The sequence below is a fragment of the Melanotaenia boesemani genome, chromosome 15, assembly GCF_017639745.1.
Source record: "Melanotaenia boesemani isolate fMelBoe1 chromosome 15, fMelBoe1.pri, whole genome shotgun sequence".
NCBI lineage: Eukaryota > Metazoa > Chordata > Actinopteri > Atheriniformes > Melanotaeniidae > Melanotaenia > Melanotaenia boesemani.
In genome coordinates, this window is record NC_055696.1 from 2,153,301 (window position 1) to 2,173,692 (window position 20,392).

General features: G+C 39.5%; 1 protein-coding gene across 8 annotated transcripts in view; it reads right to left on the reverse strand.

The window, feature by feature from the left end:
- Positions 1–16,373, reverse strand: part of auts2a (activator of transcription and developmental regulator AUTS2 a) — a 305,554-nt gene extending 289,181 nt beyond the window's left edge. For 4 of the 8 annotated variants that reach the window (XM_042009151.1, XM_042009149.1, XM_042009150.1 and 1 more), the window contains exons 1-2: positions 15,435–15,590; positions 12,509–13,239 (exon numbers count right to left, since the gene is read on the reverse strand). In XM_042009151.1, the coding sequence (XP_041865085.1) occupies positions 12,509–12,796 (288 nt within the window). In that variant the 5' untranslated portion in view covers positions 12,797–13,239; positions 15,435–15,590. Of the gene's footprint in view, positions 1–12,508; positions 13,240–15,434; positions 15,592–16,330 lie in introns of those variants that run through there. The other 4 variants (XM_042009148.1, XM_042009146.1, XM_042009145.1 and 1 more) reach the window with 3 other exon arrangements.
- Positions 16,374–20,392: the final 4,019 nt, after the last annotated feature.

The following is a 20,392-nucleotide window of genomic DNA, read 5'->3' on the forward strand; positions in this document are numbered from 1 at the left end:
CAACCCATATGCTGCCATGACCTGGCCTTCCCTCCCCTCAGAAACTGATAATGTTTGTTTAACATTAAGAAATCTTTCATAAGTTATAGACTTCTCTACATAAAAAGTTTCCATGTGTGCGCAGACACCCTTTCCTTCTGCTCTGAGAATCAGTAAAGAAAGATGGACAATAAAAATGTTAATGTGTAACGTTTATGGATTAATCTTTTATAAACAATCCTGTATGCAGAACAACGAGGTGATGAATAATGAGCTTAAACACACAACACAACCAACAGCAAACAGAAACAGACTTACAGGAACCTTAAGCTTGCCGTTCACTACTCCACCAAACCGAGACAGGAGTTCCCAGAAAAAGCATTTTCACACACTGCATGCTTTTTAAAGACGGGGCTTTCATGTATAATATTTAGACCATGTCAATGCTGGGACAAGATATCGCCTGCATATCCATGGTCTATTTTAGAAAACATTTTATAGGTAGTCAGTGAAGCTTTTACAGGATGTCAATATGCACGGCTTCACTTTAGTATTCATTACATCCATGAAACAGAACGAGTGGTTGTGTTTCCTGCCTGCATTTATAACCTTGTCCCTGAATAATTCTGCACATTTAAACTGCTCTTCACCGTTTTAAGACATTTTATTAACGTGTGCAGTAAAACCCTACAACACAATACTTCCATCTTTACCATCCCTTCTGCTGGAGTAGGTTAGCACTGCAGCTGAATCAAGTGGTAACCTGGGAGCTTCGGGAAGTTGCTACGTGAGGAAATTTTGGGTACATAGCCAGCTGATTTTAACTTTGGTTTAAACTGGGGAACAGCAAATCAGGCTGAGAGAAATAAAATGTTTTAGCAATCATGTCAGCAGGTGTGACAGAATGAATAGACACATCTCATATGGAGGCAAAAAAACAGCAAAAACTAGCAAATAAAGAGAATCTCAATAGATTCGAACAGTCTGCAGACGACAGGCACATCACTCAGTCTCGCTGTCTTCACAACTACAGACACAACGTACTCCCATCCCTTTTTCTTTTCATGGCTCGCAGGCTTTCAGGATGTAATTCTATGAGTATGTGCATCGCTCAGTGAAATGAGGATAAACACACCACTACTTGCTGTGGTTAAGGGTAATTGCATTGATTTAGCAGGTGTCCCCACATATTTAAAGAAAGAATAGTCTCGATGCACTACTTTTGACATCAGGAAGTTCAAAGTGAAGCCATTATGAGAGAAATCAAGGACTGCCTGGCACAAGAACCTTGTGTATTTTTTAATTATATGAAAATTAAATGGATGAAAAAAATTGATTAAATATATGAAGTTGAAGGTTTTAGTGAGTGGATTCTAAATCCATCACATTAACGGTAAAATAAATTCAGTTAGAAATGAAAGGCAATATTTTTCTACTTGAACACAGGAAAGGCACATCGAACACTTTTCCTGTTCACCCTTCAGCCAGTCGGATAAACCTAAAGACGAACTTGTCCAGACTGTAAGATGACTGTTTCGATGAGAGTTCGGGTGCAACTTTCTCTACCTGACCAGATGGAAAGGGTGTTGTTGTTCTTTAACAGGAACGGTAGCATATTAAGGTGTGTGTAGAAAGCATTCCCTGTGTTTTAAACCATAACTGAAAATGTTCTTGGCTATTTATACTTTACATATTTGAACCTGTAATTCCATGAGCATATTTGCACATTGATATTATGCTTACAGTAGCTTCTTTACTTTCTTTTCATTTCTATTTTAAGGTTTTCACCTGATAGATGGCATAGAAGTGGCTATTTCATGAACTGCTGTACTTGATGAAGTTAAAAAAAACAAACCGAGGAAAAAGCTAAGAAAATGAAAACTGCCGGGACATTTGGGTGAAATCCGGTTCAGAGCTCCATTTTGATGTTGCTCCCCTTTTCAAACCGGGGAAATAAACAGATCAGATCATTAATAATCTTTCCATCTGGATCTTATGCAGTGTGTAAATAAATTACCTATAGTTGGGAAACAACAATAAGAAAATAAGCAGGTACGAGCTGGATAAACCACGTACCTCGAGTCCAGCTAGATGCAACAGTTCTACTAGAGGACTACTGAAGTGGATGGCTCAAACCATTTCACAGTGGATGCTGAACTAAAGTCCATAAAATGGCAGGCTAATGGACATGAGTGACTTTTCTACAGCAGTTGTAGTCCACACACTCCTGCTGAGCATCTAGAGCAGATAGTTCCACAGGCAAGGGCAGGGGGCTGCCATCATACAGAGATACAGCCACCGAGCATCTAATTAGTATTTCAGTATCACTGACCTGGAAAAGATGTAACTAATTCCTGGGCTATAGAGTCAAGCCTAAGGTGTTAAAAGCAAAATAAAACACTGGATATTAGCTGCTTTTTTTTTTTATTAGAAAAAGCTGATTACTGGAAGGCACCCCTGCAAATGTAAACTTTAAAGAAAAAAGAAAGAACTGAAGCACTGTAGTTACTGAGTACAGCTTATCTGAAAGTACACGAATGGAAGCAGAAGCAGGCAGAAAGCGTGGTTGGTTGGCTCCGTTTTAAAGGAGGATCAGAGATGAGAGGAGGGATGAAAGGTTCAAAGCTGCAGGTAGTGATCTCAACGGGGGTCTGTCCGTACGTCCACGGGCAGCGTGGCGCAAAGACATGTAGTTAAACGTTAAGAGTCGTCTCTTAAAAAGAAAAATTCTCTCCAAATGCAGCACAATGAGGCCATTACACAGAGACGTTAGCATGATTACAGCCACAGTTCTACTTCAAAAAAGCCATTTTACAATCAGCTTCAGCAAACATTTATCCTTTTCTCTTCAGATCCGTCTAGAATGCCGCTGGAAAAAACAGGGACTAAAGGGAAAAGAAAACAACCTGGTGGCACACAGATCAGGAAAATGTATTTTCTACAGGAGCCCAGATACATTAGGAGGAGGATATGATTCACTTCACTTAATATGTGGATAGGGGGATTTCATTTTAGAGCTGTGTGCAATATTATGAAGTTACAGGGAAATTTAGGTCTTAGAAGAGGCAGAACCTTGAAACCACTCTGGGTTTGTCATTAACCAAAGATTAGCTGTTAATGTACATGTAAGCTAATGAAAGTGATATTTGTTGACACTGTCTGCACCACTAACAATTTAATTTTCCTTTCTGACCTTAAATAAATGTTCTGTTGCTTTTTTACAAGTATCAAGCATCAACTATGCAAGTTGTCACTAACAGATCAAACAATACAGAACAACATACTTTAAGATGGGAAACAGTTTTCATGGTTTTTATGGTGCTCTAGAACTCACGTTTAAGGTGCTCGGACTAAAACTGCAGGTGTGAAACGTCCCTAAACGAGATTTCAGACCAAATTTAGTTTAGTTTATTTAGCATCAATTTACATAAAGTCATTAGTCATTGACTTCAGTGAAAAGTAATTTCAGGACAACACATTGACAATTCAGTTAAACCCCATTAAATACGGCCCAATTCAGCAGCTGAAGAGCAAAAGAAACCAATGGACTGCATCAAATATTCACCTCAATTCATCCTTGATCTGACAAACAGAGGTAGTTTCAGCCTGGATGGAGGATGACTTTGGGACCAATTACACAAAGCTATGACCATCTCTAACCAAAGAGGGAACTAATAAGCAGATGCATTTGGAGAGAGGAAGAAAACAAGGTTTTTAATTTAAATATGGTCCAAATGTGTGATAAGAATTCATCTGACAAAAACCTGAAGAAACCTTGTAAAAATGTAAAAACAAAATTAATTCAATGTTTTCTCTTCAGCTGCGATGGACAGGTGTCATTTAAAGATTTTCTGGAGAGAAGTCCTAAATTTCTGAATTGTGAGAAAACAAACACATCTTGTATAGTTCTCTTTAGCTAGTACACTTATAACAAGGGTTGCAAAGGGCAGGCAAATTTCTGATAAATTTACGATAGATTTCCATTCCGTGGGGAATTTTGGAAATATAAGTTTTGAGCCTTTAAGACATTTTTGGCACTTAACAATATGATGCTGCATTTCTGTAGCATTTACGTCTGTCTTTGCACAATATTTACACACATACAAAGACTTTCTTTTAACATTAGTTTGGGTGAAATGCCTCCACATATCGGATGTGGCATTTTTCTGTAAAATGAGATAAAAAGCTTTATAAACACTAATGCAACAGCATGAACAGATATATAGCTACCTGGACTTTTCTTCAAAATATTTTACAATTGCTGTATAAAATAAATTTACTTCATAATATGTTGAAAACTTACTTGACTTTGAGTCAAATTTTTATTATTATTTATTATTATTATTAAAATATTTATTTATCAAGTGTGGTCTCAGTGCTCCAGGGTTGAAGAAATCACCAGTTTGTGTGATGGAGGAATGCACATGCATGTAGGGGGTGTGGCCTCAAAAACCCTGCAGTCTGCACTCTGCCTGCATTAAATCTGGTTGTTTTAGCCAAGATAACTATATTTAAGTTCCCTGTCAATTGAATAAATTTGTGAATTTCCCGTTAATTCCCATTTATTCCCGTTAATTCCCATTATTTCCCGTTAATTCCCATTTATTCCTGTTAATTCACATTTATTCCCGTTAATTCCCATTTATTCCCGTTAATTCCCATTATTTCCCGTTAATTCCCATTTATTCCTGTTAATTCACATTTATTCCCGTTAATTCCCATTTATTCCCGTTAATTCACATTTATTCCCGTTAATTCCCATTATTTCCCGTTAATTCCCATTTATTCCCGTTAATTCACATTTATTCCCGTTAATTCACATTTATTCCCGTTAATTCCCATTTATTCCCGTGGACAGTTTCCAACTTTGAAAATTCCTGGAATTTTGCAACTCTACTTATAACCTGTTGTAAAGTATCAGAGTTCGGAATAATGTGTGAAGACTGAGCACCTTTCCATATTGCTAAAACATCACATTGTTCCATTCTTCGGTTTTCTGCCGGTTGTAACCCCGTCCCTGCAGGGCTGAGCTATTTGTTTTGCATGGGTTCATATGGATGCATCCCTATCTGTTTCTGTTGGAATAAATGTGTCAGTGGTGGACACATGACCAGTGTTTATAACCACAAGTGTACATTATGTCCTTTTGGAAGATCCTGTCTGCACATTATTACACTTGCTAGTTGAGAACTGGTCTCATTGTTACACCTGTTCCTTTTCTTTAATTTACTTTTTATTTCTGATCAAACATTTCCTAACCCACTGACTATCTATGCGTGAATCAATTAAAATCTCTTGCTTTTGATGATCAAACCAAATGCATGTTGCATGGATTAACACCTGGATTTTATGACCCGCTGCAGGCCTGGTGCCAGTTACAGTCCATTAACCTAAGACACGTTTTAAGAACAGATCAACCACTGAACACCTACTAAGGAATAAAAAATAAAATAATTAAAAAAAAAACCTGCCAGTAAACACAAACAGATGTTGAGCATGTGCAGTAATATGGCCCTGCAATAAAACTGGAAAAAGTGCGCTCAATCAGCACTGGCTGAAGAACACCATAGCAGACTAGCTGCCTGAGAGATGCATTACACAGCCAGAATGCTGAATGTACACTCGTAAGAGATCAGCAAGGCTCTAAAAAGAACCCTGACTCAGCCCCAATGAAAGACATCCTCAGCCTCTAAAATGACTGTAAACCCAGAGGGGAAAGATACCAGTCCGATGCAAACCTAAATGTTAGTGTATGCATTTATAAGTTGTAACTATAGACTCCATTAAGCAACCACAAACAGAAGATTATATTAGTTTTTACAGCCAGAAATGACAGGTTCTTTCATCAATGTGTCCATCACAGAGCTGTTACAGCAAATTAATGCAAGCAATCCATCACTCCAGCTGGAAAACAGATAAATGAATGATGTCCTAGCAGCATAGCTTCCAGGATACTGAAAATAAATATATGTGTGGGAGGTGGAAAATTAATTAAAAAGCTGGTAAAGTGGAATCATTCAGTCGGCTGAAATATCTGTTACGGCAGGTTGGCACAAGGCGAGACATGAAAAAGCCATCTCTCTGAAGATGTCCTTGTTCCACCGGTTCTCTCTCAGAAACAAAGCTTGATGAAAGCCTGCCTTGATTTTTAGGTGTTTCAACTATTTAAATGTCATGTTTTCAGAATTTGGTAAGAAACAAGCTGTCAATACATTTGATTTCATATTAGTGTCTTTCTTACAATGAAGTACTAATCAATGTGCTCCTCACTGCCGGCACTTCAGCCCTCCTCCAGGCAGACTTCTGGGGGCTGTGCCAGAGAAAATCAATTGTTTTGAAATGCTGGCAAGCTGAGAGCATCATCCCACGAACAGCATACAAAAAGAGAAAATGCCAGACTGTTAAATTGCAATGCATCATCTTCATTTGCCCATATGAGACAAATGTACTTCGTTGCATTAAAATCCAGTCGATCCTCTCAGCGAAGGCCGGGGACCCGTCCTGTTTAACTCCCGCTGTACTTAAGAGTGTCAAAAAATTTATTAGCCATTGTAAATATTGGAAAGTCTAAAAACTTATCAATGAGCTTATTAATGTTTAATTTTAACTCCAAATTATCCGCGTCCTCCCCCACAGAAACGCTGATAAATCAAGCTAATCTACTCCAGAACTCCACCATGCCGCCCACCTACGGGGCAGGAGTGTGACAGATGGGTGTAAAGCTGAACTCCAAAAATGAAATAGGTTTTAGGGGCAGCAGAAATTAAATGGGAGATAATAGGAATAAACTAGATCCTGGTGGTGCATCAGTGGAAATGAAATAAAACAAACAGCAGGGATGGAGGTGGAGCTGGAGGGTTTCCTCAGCTGTTAGGAAAACATTTCTCCTCCAGCAGACACATGGTTTATACATATCCCTCTTATGGACTTTTTGTCAGAGTGATGTGTAGCCTGCAGTGAGATGCATTAAAGCTCTTTGTAATAGATTGTCAAGCTCTTCCCACACTGGTGGTCAGCAGCAGGAAGTGTGTTGTTTGGTCCAGTAAAGAGACAATAAACCCAGGACTGGTGTACAAGCTGAAGCAATATCTACTGCAAGTCTGTCCTCCAGCTAGGTGGCTAAATGGAAGAATTTCTCAGGGAAACCCAGGAATTAGGTTTAGGAACTACACAGGTCTTGCTTGAACTAATATTCACTGAAAAAGGACAAACATTAAGTTTTTAGTAATTGTTTTTATCCACTTTTATATTCTGAAATGCTACTTTGTCTTTTTACAAATGTCTGATCAATACAGGTGACCAGCTATATAACAGTTGTTTAGACCACCTCAAACTGGTTTAGAAATTAATTTACATATCTGATAAATTCATTTTATTCAATCTTTACTTTACCAGGCAAAACATTGAGAACAATTAGTTATTTACTATGTTGACTTGGCAGCCAACATCAATACCAGAATCATCTTTAATAAGTTCATTTCAGACCATAAGTTGGCTGAACAGGGCCACCAAGATCCCTAGGAATCATCTTTTGGTCCTTACATGTTCTTTTTTAACACATTTAAAATAAGTCAAAAAGAAAAAGAAACCTCAGCCTTAACTAATAGCCGAGTTCCCGGTTGGAGAATTTACAGTCTTCCACAAAGGACAATTACCCATCTCACAGTTTTATAGAAACTACTTGTAAACCACATCAAGTTTAATGAATGCTTCTGCATTCACACCAGTCTTAATGCAGACTGCTCTGGTGTAAAACCCAGCCAACACGAAATAAAACCAATGGAACTGAACTCGTGTCTCACTGGAGAAACAAACAGATATGCTTGACAAGTTCTGCAGAAATTGGTAACATCAGATAAAGTCCTGACAAATGTTTGTAATATCTTTGACTTCATATCTCTGTTAAGAGAAGAAAACTATTATACACTGCAAGTTCTGAGCGGCTTGTGCCAGCTCTGTATGTCCATCCCAGTGCGAGGCTCCTCTGCCAGTCTTCCTGCATGTGCTGTTTTGAAGTTGCAGCAGATTATGCTGTAAATTTTGCATAATGTAAACCTCGTGTCCTTTGGTTCTAATGGTACGCAACAAAGCAAGTCAAGAGAAACAAAACCTGCAAAAGCTCTGAAGTATTGTAAATTACAGTCTATCCAGAGCTCTAAAGTTAAACTCCTGAGTGAGAAGCTGCAGTGACGTTATTGAAGATTAAAAACAGAAGTCAGAAACCAGAGAGAGAAAAGTATGACAGGACAGGGTGAATTTCACCAGCTTTCTTTACAATAATAAACTTTCAACCATCCCCAAATAACCATGTTTATTGCCAGGAAGGCTGCTGCATGTTGAATTTAGCTGAAATTAAGATTAAAGATAAATTTTGATTAATTTCTTTTTGAGCGGGCATATTTCAAAACCTGGCATAATGAAAGCAGGATCTTTGACAAAAAAGGTAAAGCCAGTACTTTACCTTGTTTTATATATATATAAGGTTAAAGGGAATGTGTGTGTGTAATACACAGATAAGACGGGTCACTAGTTATGGGGAAATTAAAGGCACCATGAGATCGGCTGTGGTCAGCAGAGGCGTGCTGATGTTTAGGGATCCCTTTCAACTTAAATGGGTGAAAGCAAAACAGCAGCAACCTCAGAGGAGACACAACAGTCATTTTTTCAAATGCTGGAAAATGTTGCTGTTAAGAGCTCCCGCAATAAAAATCTGTCTCTAACTTTTAGGAGGACATCTGCTGCTACTGTGCTTTGATCTTGGTGCAATGAGTAAATACTCAATATGTCTTTGGAATTTCTTGGTCAGAGTTTATGTGTAAGAAAGTCAGCACTAGGCCTTTTCTGTTAGATAAAACTCATCAAAACAAACAGAAAAATACTCAAGTGGTGATAGCTGTACTGGGTATCTCAACACACACTGGATATGCCTCAATGCTACATTATTACACTAATAAAGTCCTAACAGAATATTTACTCAGTATGAATGAACTTGAGCTTCTACCCATGAACTACAATCACACACAGAAAATCAAAGGATATGGAAGTAGATAGTTGTTCTCCACTCAGAGGAATATCAAAATGCCTTAAAGCTACAACTTGACTCAGAACAGCAGCGTGCTCATAAAGAAAGTGCTATGAAAGCAAACCTGCAGCCTTACTTTGAGCGTTGCACATGGAGAGCAGGCCCGGGAGCAGAGCAGTTACAGCACCGTGGTGACAGATGGAAAGCACCGGCCTGGACCTCCAGCTAGTGCAACACAATTAATCAAATTTTCATGACAACACTGGGATGTAGGTTAAATGTACATGTACAATAAAGAGTCAGAGAGAAAGTGAGAAATGTTTGCTGTTAATGTTTTGTCTGACAGATGTCTACCAACTGCTGCTCTTCTCTCTGCAGCCGTGTGGCTGCATAAGCATGACATGGCAGGTTCTGCTATTTCTTGCTCCCTTTAAGGCTCACACAGCGGACAGCTGGAGCCTGTCCTTACAGAAAAATATTGGCTCTGCCTATGAATTGGCTGGGTTCCTCTTCCTTAGTTAGATTTGTTGCTTGTTGCTTGTTTGGATAAAAATCGCTGAAGAGGTCTGAAAAGTAGCTGAATCTGGAGACAAATCCACAAACTTAGGACCTCTGCATCTGAGTAAATTAAGAATGGCACAACTGCAAATTGGCTGCATTTCCATTACAGAGATTTATTTTTTGGTGACCCACTAGAGTCTGCAACTCCACGGTTGTCCTTGTTCTGCATTCAGGTCCACCACGTGATGGAGAGCAACTTAAACCAGAACCAGCAGGAGCTGGAAATTTGGTTCACCTGCTTCTCCACCACGCTCTCCAAGATGCCGACAGGAACAAGGAGCCCATAATATTGGGACAGGGGTGAGAAAGTGCTGTTTGAGTCTCTTTATAAAAAGATAAACACATTTAATAAAGAAGGGGAAAAGGAAAAGAGAGAAATACAGACGTTTGTCTCAGTCAGAGAAATTAGCATGGCCTGATATGAGGCTGAGCATAAATAAAAACATCTCAACCGTAACTTGTTTCTACCTGCTACCACATGCTCCTTCACTGGGTTCTCACGTTTGCTTCACGTTTCACTGTGTGAGACGCTACACATCCGTCGCCAACACTAGCCTCAGTGTTTTGCAAATAAAGTTTAATCCTGGTTATTCAAGAGAGCTGGACACTGAAGAAAAAATGCCTTCAGATGATTTTTGTGTAGATTATTCATTAGTAATAAAGATGGAAACTTTCCATTTGTATCAGGTGGCAAATATACTGAAGCATAATGAGTTTTAATTAATCTTCTCAGCTTTCATTGAGTATTCTGCAGTGTGCATGTACACACTGTGGTGCTGAATATGTTGTACAGATATTGTCACTTCTACAAAACGGCCATGATTTTATATTTAATGCTTTATTTTTTCTGTTTCATGTTATGATAAAAACAGTCTTTGGACTTGCTCTTTTCTTTCTATCCTGTTTTTGACAAAAACATTTGCTAATGAACTGAAATATTTTAAGCAGAATGCTGTGTGCTTGGTCCTGGAACCACAAACTGCAACCCATCACAAGCGGTGGGAAGCAAGGTAAAGGCCGCACGACGGGCTCTGTCCTGCACCACACAACGACATGGTGGAAGAAGTGTTCTGGTCATGGCCCTGATACTTCCTGAAGTTATATTCCAAAACAGAAAAGTAATTCACTATAAAACTTCTCCCACGATTGTCATTACATGTAGGAAAACACCACAAAATACTATATTTAAACGACTCTTTAAAGCTCTCCAATGTCTATTATAAGTACTTCACTTCAGTAGTGCCACCTCCTTTCTCTGTGAGGTGACACTGAATTAATGAGTTATTCTCTAAATGCATGCCTGTGTATGCTGACACAAACACACACACAAAGTGCACACATATAACTGGTTTCACCAAAATGCCAAGAACATTAAGTTTAAAGTTCTTTTTAAATCACTGAGAATTTATATTCAAAGTAGATTTTTAACTTTACGCTTATATTTAACTTTTCATGTTTTTCCCTGTTTGGCTGCACGAGAGGAAAAGTGAAAACTAATTTGTTTATGGTAATAAAACAGAAAAATGTGCTACTCACATAAGTAATTCAGTTTTAGTCACTTTCTAAATATACAGTATAATCTGACGGGTTAGTGAAGTGAAATGAACAAATATTCCCGGATCTGCAAACAGTTAAACAGTGAGAATAAACAATAACAGGTCAAGATTTCTTTCTGACTTCCGTTGCTAATGCAGGGTTAGGTGTGTAGTGAGATCGCTGCAAAATATACAGTATGTGCAACACAGACTGAGGCAGGAGGCACCAGTGGATAAAAAAAATTAAAAAGTCCAGCAAAACGAAGAGAAAAAGGAAACAGAAGCACAAGAGCTCACGGCAGTTCAATAGAGACACTGAATAGAGGGAAAGAAAAACAAGATAGATGCTCTTGAGCTGTTAAAAGGAACACAGTGAAGACAAGTGGAGCGTACGTATCCTCGATACGGGTCACATCAGCAGCCAAGAGACTGTCATCTCAACTATCTGAATGTATTCTACACTGAACAGTGTCACACATCACTCAGTCTGACCTTGTCAGGCAACTATTTTCACATATTTTCTAAAATAATATCAAGAAACTCTACAATTAAAACATTTTGCAAAATTATTTGCTGATTAATAAAATAAAGCCTGTAATTTGCTTTAGAAGAAGCAGCAGCGATTTCAATCTATGAAAATTCCTCCTGGTGAACATGTCGCTGTTTATATCTTGCTAGTCTTCTAGTCGATCCGTTTTAACAAACGTCTAATAAAAACAAACTGAATATCCGAAAATTTGATTATCAAAAACAAAAAATGCTCCATTTCAGGTTAAATACGTATGGTGAGTTCTTTCTGCTCCATCAGCAAAAGATCCAGTAACTGGACAAGGCCCACTGCGGTGGCCCACCGCCTTTCCTTTGACTCGCCACAATTCATTACAGAAAAATGTAGCAGCTGTGCTGCACAAGTCATAATTCAGATCACTGGAACACAGCCTGCGCTCAGTTTGCATTCCCAGGAAAACAGCCAGTCTAAAATAAATTACCTCTACTGAATAAACTGTTGTAATGTGGATCAAATTGCTTTTTCACTCTGAAGTATATACAATGGTGCAAGAGCCACTTCTGCCATAGCTGAACATCCCTAATCTGGTGAAAGGCTTTGCAGGAGAACTTGTAAAGAAAAAAAACCCACAGGAATATACACATCAACAACAACAAAAACACCCTCTTGGTTACACAGATAGTAATCTCTGGCTACTGCGGTGCATTTAAAGCTACAACACCAGCTCACCCCACGGAGAAATATGCTCTCAGAAGCAAAAATATTTGGTCTACCAAGTCAGAGAATTGCATCTCACAGCACTGTTTCAGGGATTTTCAGGTTCACTTCTAACAGAGAAGTTCAACACACACCGACACACAGAGCTTAGGGTTGAGTGAGCTCCCCCTGAGGTTAATCACTCACCTCGAGAGCCTCCAGGGTCACGAAGCCTGTGATAGAGAAGCCATCAATGATGTCCTCTTCAGCAGAAGTAGAATCCTTTCGTTTTCTTCGCGGGGGTCGAGGGCGAGATGAGGAGGGCTCTCTTTCACCCTCCCGCTCTGAGTCAGAGGAGAGGCGAAACACTGAGCCTTTAACACGGTTGCTCCTTATCCCATTTGATCTCCTCCCCCGATCCCTCTCCGACCTTGACTTCCTCTTCTTCCGGAGGCCACTTGATCGAGGGCCATCCATGTCCTTCATGGGAAACATCCAAATAAACCCACCTCTTGCAAGCAATCAAACTCTGCAAGGATCAGACACTGACGCTGTTGAGCCTCCACTTGAACGAAAACACCCTCAAGGAGACTCTCCGTAATATCCAAGAGTGTTTTCAGTGGGTTAAATCCAAGGTAGACATGTAATATCCCAAAGACAAGACCTTAAATAGGACACGTAGAGTCACTTAATCAAGCTAGATTCCGCTCAAAGATCCCAAAAGGCAGTCCATGAAATCCTGGAACGGAGATGTAAAATGACTGACTTAACATGTTCCCACCAAATGTCCTATTCCATCAGAGAAGGGGCTTCTCAAGTTAAAGCCGATGTCTGCTTAGTGAACATGTCCCACCATGGTGAGGTGAGCAGGTGGCACCACATCTTTCTCACCCACGAACTGACTACTTTTTTCCCCCAAGGTCAGCAAACTCACCCTCCTGGAAAGGAAAGACACAAACAAAGAGAAGGCATGCATTTGCAACATGTTCACTCAGCAAGGTCAACAATGCATTTAGCCAATGAGCCATTTTCCAAAAGGTTCTGCATACTAGGCAGAAGGGTTCTGCCCATCGCACATTACACAAGATAAATGTTTTATTAGGCTGGCTACAGCGGCGTCAGGTACGTATACCATGCTGTCTTCCACTGCCAGGTCATCCAGCTCAGAGAGAGCATGCTAGGTGTTACAGTGTTCTTAGCGATTCTTCTACAACGTCTAGTAAGCTCGAATCTAAGCCGGGTATCAAAAGATATGTTTTTATCCAATTTGCTTTTTAATTGACAAAACTATGTAAGAGATTTTTTTTACTGTAATACTCGAGTCCTGATGCTTCTAAGCATGAATTCTTGTCATTGCAAACATGCAGTAATTGTCTACCAGAAACATACAGTAAGCAGCCATCGCAACAGGATTTACATTGAATCTAATTTAAATAAAATCCAGTACATCAGGATCTGCCATGGAAATTTAATCACTTCTGATACTCCTGTTTGTCTGGCAGTTACTTTCATTTAGATTATTTTCATGAAGTGACCATCAGAGGCACACATCTAAGATTCCACAGTGGTATTTAAAATTCCCTTTAATTGAATTTCAGAACACTAAAGCATGGTGTAACAACATCCAAATCAAAGCTGAAGCCTAAAAACACGGATTTTTTCCCTCATATTATTCATGACAACCTGCCTCAATTCCCCATCAGTTCTTTCAAAACATATCTCCCTCCTAATAAACACACAGGATGAAAACTGTGTTTCAGCTATGGAAGTGGGTCTGTTTGAACAGGGGGGCTTGTCCTGGAGCTTTCTGACATACTGATAAGAATGCAAGACAAGTGTCATGACCCTACAGTCAAGTCATTCTGCACTTAACTCTGAGCTCCAGGGCAAACCTTCACTGTTTGACACTGGAGGCATCTGGCTGCTTTATGATATTAAGATGCAAAATTCAACAGCTTGCAGTCCTAATCTGGATCATTCTTAGGAAACAAGCTACAGTCTAGGCCAGCGCTGGGGAACCTTGGCCCTCATCCTTTAAATGTTTTATTCTTCCTGCTCTGACACACCTGATTCAAATTATTGAGTCACTGTGCGGAACTTGATTAGCTTATGGATCCATTTCATTTGAATCAGGTGTGTTAGAGCAGGGAAACATTGAAAACTTGCAGGACTGCAGCCCTCGAAGACCAAGGCTCCCCACCACGAGTCTAGGCCAAAAGCCACTACAAGTCTTCCTGGTATGATAGTACAAAATACATTCAGATTCTCAGTGCCTCCAGAATAACAATGCTCAGGCATTACATCACTGAAATGGTAAAAAGTCAAAGAAAAGTGAAAATATTCTCTAACAGCAAGCAAACCCCTTGAAGGCAGTGGATGTTTCACAACCAGAGGAATCACACCTTTTCTGCATCACCACACAAAACCAAAAGCAATCTGTCACAGTCAACCACCATCTTCAACTTTACATTGTCTCCTTAAACACATACTGTCATAAATTCAGCTCATCTGGATCCTGCAGCAGAGGAGCATGCTCTGCTACACCCTGCAGAAGTGGCAAATGTTTTAAACCTGCACAATTTCAACAATTTAAAAAAATGGCACAACATCAAACGGAGGCATAACAAAGACGCATCTAACAAGCCAGCATGCCAATGTTTGAATATGCATCAATCATTAAAAGGATATTCCATCAATGCAGTTATTCTTCCTTCTAACAACATAGAAAAAAGCCAAATGCACCTTTACTATAACAACGCTCCTGCAGCCTTTCTTTACCTATTCCTTTAACCTGATGCCTCATGCCAACACTCATCTGATGACACTCATACACTGCTCAAATAGCTCCCAGGATATTGCTTAATTGAAAAAGCCGTGTTCTAGCACTCGCCCTGGCTTTTCTTGCTCAGTTGAGATTCTTTCCCTTGTCTTCGCTCACAGTCCCTTTTTGTCCGCCTGTGCTGTCAGTAGAGATCTCAGGCTCTGTAATCCAGTCCAGCCCACAACAGCAGCAGCGGACTGGCACTGCCTCCTGCTCCGGCTCTCCAAGCTTCATTTTACACTATAAGACACAACAAAAGCAAGCCTCTTTTTTAGCTCCAAGACACGTCATGCAAAACCAAGAAATGCAAACCCTTGCGAGTGGGGAGGGACCGTCCGGATAAGTTGAAGGCCTTCGGTCACAACAAAAAAAACAGAAAAAGATAAAGCACGAGAAGGTCTGGAGCTGACAAAATAGACCCCGCAAAGGAAAACCATAGGGTACCTCCTCCTCTCCCCAGACCCGAGCTTCAGGATCCCGGAGAAGGGAGACCGGAGCGCAGTGATACGGCGATGCCGCAGTGCCGCTTTACAGGCTGAACGCTTCCTCCTCGGCGCAAATAGTGCTGCGTCTGGACGGCTGGTAGCAGCCTCCACAAGTTACAGCACAAATCAAACAAAATCAGGAATATCAAACCAGATAGAACCAGTTTACACAGGTCTTTATCTAAACTTTGCAATGAATGTCGACACTCATCATAAATCTCAAGAAGAAGAAACAAGAATAGTGATGAAAATAAAAAGTGTCCAGAGCAAATTCATCCTCGAAAGTAGCAGCTAGTCGCTCGACAACTTCAGGAACGTCAAGTTTGAGGAAAAACTTATCAAAATCCGTTTTAAAAGGAGTTAAAAAAGAAAAAAGTTTTATTAACATCCCTTTATAATGCCACGTTTAACGGCAGTTTTTGCTAGTTAACAACAGCCCCAAATAACGCCTAATTTTCTTTCATCTAACAGGAGAAGAGGGATATATATACACACACACACACACATATATATATATATATATATATAAAGCTTCAATATATTACTCTGTCCCTTTTAAAATTTGTCCCATTAAAGACCTTTAAGCTTTTTGCTTCAGGGACACCCAGAGCCAACAAGAAGCCACAAACCAACAAACACCATCAGAGGCAGCTGCCCTCAGGGTGGTGCAGTACAGCTTATTTTTTAAAAAATATGTATTTTATATTAGTGGGAAATATTTACCTTGGAAAGCTGGTTCAGTGCAGTCTGATGTGACTCCCTGCTTCCCTGGCAATGAGATAATTACTTGCACCTGTGTGACAGTGACTTCAGATGTGTCTTGTTTGCAGCTTTTGGTAGTGAATGCTTTTCGGTATGCACAAAGTAAAAGATTCTGATGATTCACAACTACAAATATAATGTATTGATGTTGCAAAAGGGAAACATGATTATGTAAGAATGCAGTTATTCAAAATCCATACAATGCATCATTTGCTTGTAATAAATCTATATTCCACTTTACTCAGCTTCCTTAAAAGAGGTCAGTTTGCTCTGGCTTTCTGTTAAACTCGCAAGCTCCAGCACAAAAGCAGGTGGAGATTCACAATACCAAGTGTGCTAGTGTTGTTATGCAAATACAGTTCATGAAATGTACATTTAGAGTAAAAACTAGACATCAAAAGCTGTTATCAGATTAATCCATCAAAGAAAACTTGTACCTTATTAACTACTGTCTAAGTTTGTTAAAGGTTAAGCGTCAAAATAGCAGTTATTCACAGCTCTGTGTGGGATTTGTCATAAGTGCTAAGTAAATGTGATGTAGCACATGTCACTCAGCCATTACACCAACACTTATTGATTTTAGGTCCAATAATGCCCATGGGACAAGCATTAAAAACAGTCTAAGCACAATAGCGTGAATTTGTAAAGCAGTCGTGGTATCAATAACAATTATATAGGTTAGTAAGGGACATTGATGGGCAGATGTACTGGATGCACTATTACTGATTGAAAGTTTAATAAAAAGGGGGATGAAAATAACTGTCACACATCTTATTACTGGAGTCAGGGCTTCTCTCGGAGTGTCCTCTGTGAACAGGGACCATGGGTGGGCTTGGTATTTTTAGCCTGGTTTAATAATGCAGAGGTTGTACAGTGTGGCTCAGAGCTAGCTCAAGTACGTCAATTTTCAGTGCCCGTTGGAACGGGAAACCCACCGGCCTGTAAGAATAATGCCAGGCAATACAGATGCACTTGACCCCGTCTGATCCTCCATGAGCAGTGTCCTTGAGACAAAGTGGCATGGCAGGGAAGAGGCGACAGCAAGGCAGCTAAGTCTGCTCTCCCAGCCTCTGCTCATTTGTGGGGAAGACAAATGTCCTGCTCTCTATGCCTTCCTGTAATCAGCTTTAATTACACCTTCCTCTAAACTTTCTCTGCTTCCACAGCTTTAGTCGCTATCTCACACACAGATTCTATAACTCAGTTGAAGAATTAATAGGGATATTTCTTAAATATCAGGTTTATATGTTTACCCTGCTTTTATGAATGTCTCACATTATCTCTTGTATTGAGTTTATTTTGTAATAAGGTCTGTCAGAGAATTCAAATATTGTGCCACTTGTGTAACCCTCAAAAGACAAATAATGCATTTCTCCTGTTACATTGCTTATTTATCTTTAATTGCCATATCACAACGCAACACTGCATTCCCTCTTTGATGGTGGTAATTAGAAAACCAGATGCAGAAAATAGAAGCACATTCACGTAATGTCACACCTGCCTGTTTCTAGCTTTTGGCTTTTATCTCATTTGTGTGTCTTCATCCTTATTATCTCTGCTTGTCAGGACTCAAGTGGTATGTAATGACACTATGGGCGTAATGCATGTTGAATTGCTGCGTACTTATAGCAACAAAGAGATCCTCAGTATTCTCAAATTCTAATTTACCTCCCCCTACAGGCCTGCCTACAAGCCCTATAATAGCTCCTATTACTTACACTATAGTGCAGAACAATAGTCTTTAGATATTCCCTTCTGTAGCTGTGCAGAGTAACAGTAGACAGAGCACTATGCAGTCATCTCACTTTGTTCTTCGCCGTTACATTCCCATGGCAAATATGATTTGATGACGCTATTCATCAAAGGTATAGTGGGGACTTCAGTGTCTCTAACACACTGTGTGTGGGAGGTTTAATATTCATCACTAATGACTTGTCCCTGAAGGCCTTACAAGTTGTTAATGCCCTTAACGTGCACGTAATACATGACAAGCGCATGACATATTCACCATTAAATGGTGGCACATGACCTGCTGTTCAAAAGCTGACCTAAATTATGAATAATGTCAATGTGTCTCCACTGTCAAATGAAAAAAAATAAAAAGCAGCAGCACGTACAGACGTGAGGACGAGTCTCGCTGCGACGACAGAACTGTTCTTACTGTGAGAATTTGATCACAATGATTTATTATCCAAGATCAGTCTGAGTGAGGCTTGTACATGTAATGATGACAGCATGGACTGAAAAGGCTCTTTGGTCTTAATATATGGGGGCTGTCAAAATCCTCTTAGCTCATGGTTCCTCAGCTGACTCACACGATCAATCACTGTTGACTGTTTGGGCTTTGGACCGGGTGAGACCAAGTACATTTACCATCACAGGATAGAGGAAAGGAGACACATTTCAAATCATTTACAGATTAGTTTTGACTAGACTTTAGTAGCAGTTGGATCACATATCAGTTGCTATGGTAATAAATGTTTAAAAAAACATCTTAAAATATACCAAATGATACATGTTTAAGGCCTAAATAAAAAGGCAGATTAGATGTTACACTCAGTTATATAATTCACCAGATTTAAACTTTTTATTTTAATACCATCTTTAACATTAATATTACAACAGAAAAACAAATCCATACATCCTTATGTGAAGTTCTAAACCCCCAAATTTATCTTGTGAGCTGTGTGCTCATGCCAACCAGTTGTCTCTATGTGGCGTCAATGATTCCTGATCCTCAATCAAGCTTGGGCAGATAAAAGACAAGAAAGGATGATTCTCACTCTTACTTTCATATTTACTTTTCTCTGCATGGTAGAGATTGATTTTGTTTGTAGGGATGCAGAAATAACTGGTGGTTTTCCATTGAACCTCTCAAGCTCTAGGTCATGCACTAATGTACTGTTCACTATAACTGTGTTTATTCTCAACAAAGAGTCCATATTGCTGTCCAGTGCTGGTTTTTGCCTTGCATGGCAGCTTCCGCCATCAGTGTGTGAATGTGTGTGTGAATGGGTGAATGTGATGTATAATGTAAAGCGCTTTGGGTATTGTTCCAGATACAGTAAAGCGCTGTATAAATACGGACCGTTTACCATTTAATGAAGGCTGGCTATCTCCTTATACTAAGGTTCCTAAAATACAGTGCCTTGCAAAAGAACCCCCCCCCCCAAAAGAAAAATACACACCCTCTTGGCTTTTTACCTGTTGTGTTACATTACAACCTCCAATTTAAATTAATTTCACTGATGGAGCTGCACAAAATAGTCCAAATTTTGAAATGAAATGAGAAACACAAGAAAAAAAAGAAAAAACTGCAAAAAAGAAAAAATAAATTGACATGCATACAGCATGTATCCACCCCTGTGTTATGAAGCGCCTAAAAAGCTCTGGTGCAACCACTTACCTTAAGAAGTCCCATAATTAGTGAAATCAAGTCCACATGTGTGCAATCTAAGTGACACATGATCTATCAGTATATACACACCTTTTCTAAAGAGCCCAGAGGCTGCAACACCTACGCATAAGGCGATGTTAAGCAAACACTGCAATGAAGACCAAGGAACTCCAAACGTGTCAGAGACAAAGTTGTTGAGAATTTCAAGAGTTGGGTTATAAAAAAAATCCAAATCTTTGATTATCCTCAATCCAGCATAATCAAATGGAAAGAAATAGAACCACAACAGACCTGCCATGAGAGGGCAAAACTCACGGAAATAAAAATGAGAAGACAGGAAAAAGAAAAGCCAGCTTTTGATGTCTGTCCTGTGGACTTCTCTGTGTACTCTCCTTCATTTGAAATGCCAAGAATGACCTTTCAATGAATGTTTCTACGCTAAGAAGAGATCATTTACTTGTGTAGTCTTTATGTCAGCAGATGGATCTACAATCAGAAGTTTTCCCAAATATAGGCACATGGAAAGAGATGGAAGAGCAAGATGGAAACTAGATAAAAAGCTGCTAATAAGCTCCTCAAATAACAGCTGGGAATATTAACAACAATCACTGATTTGGTAAACTAAC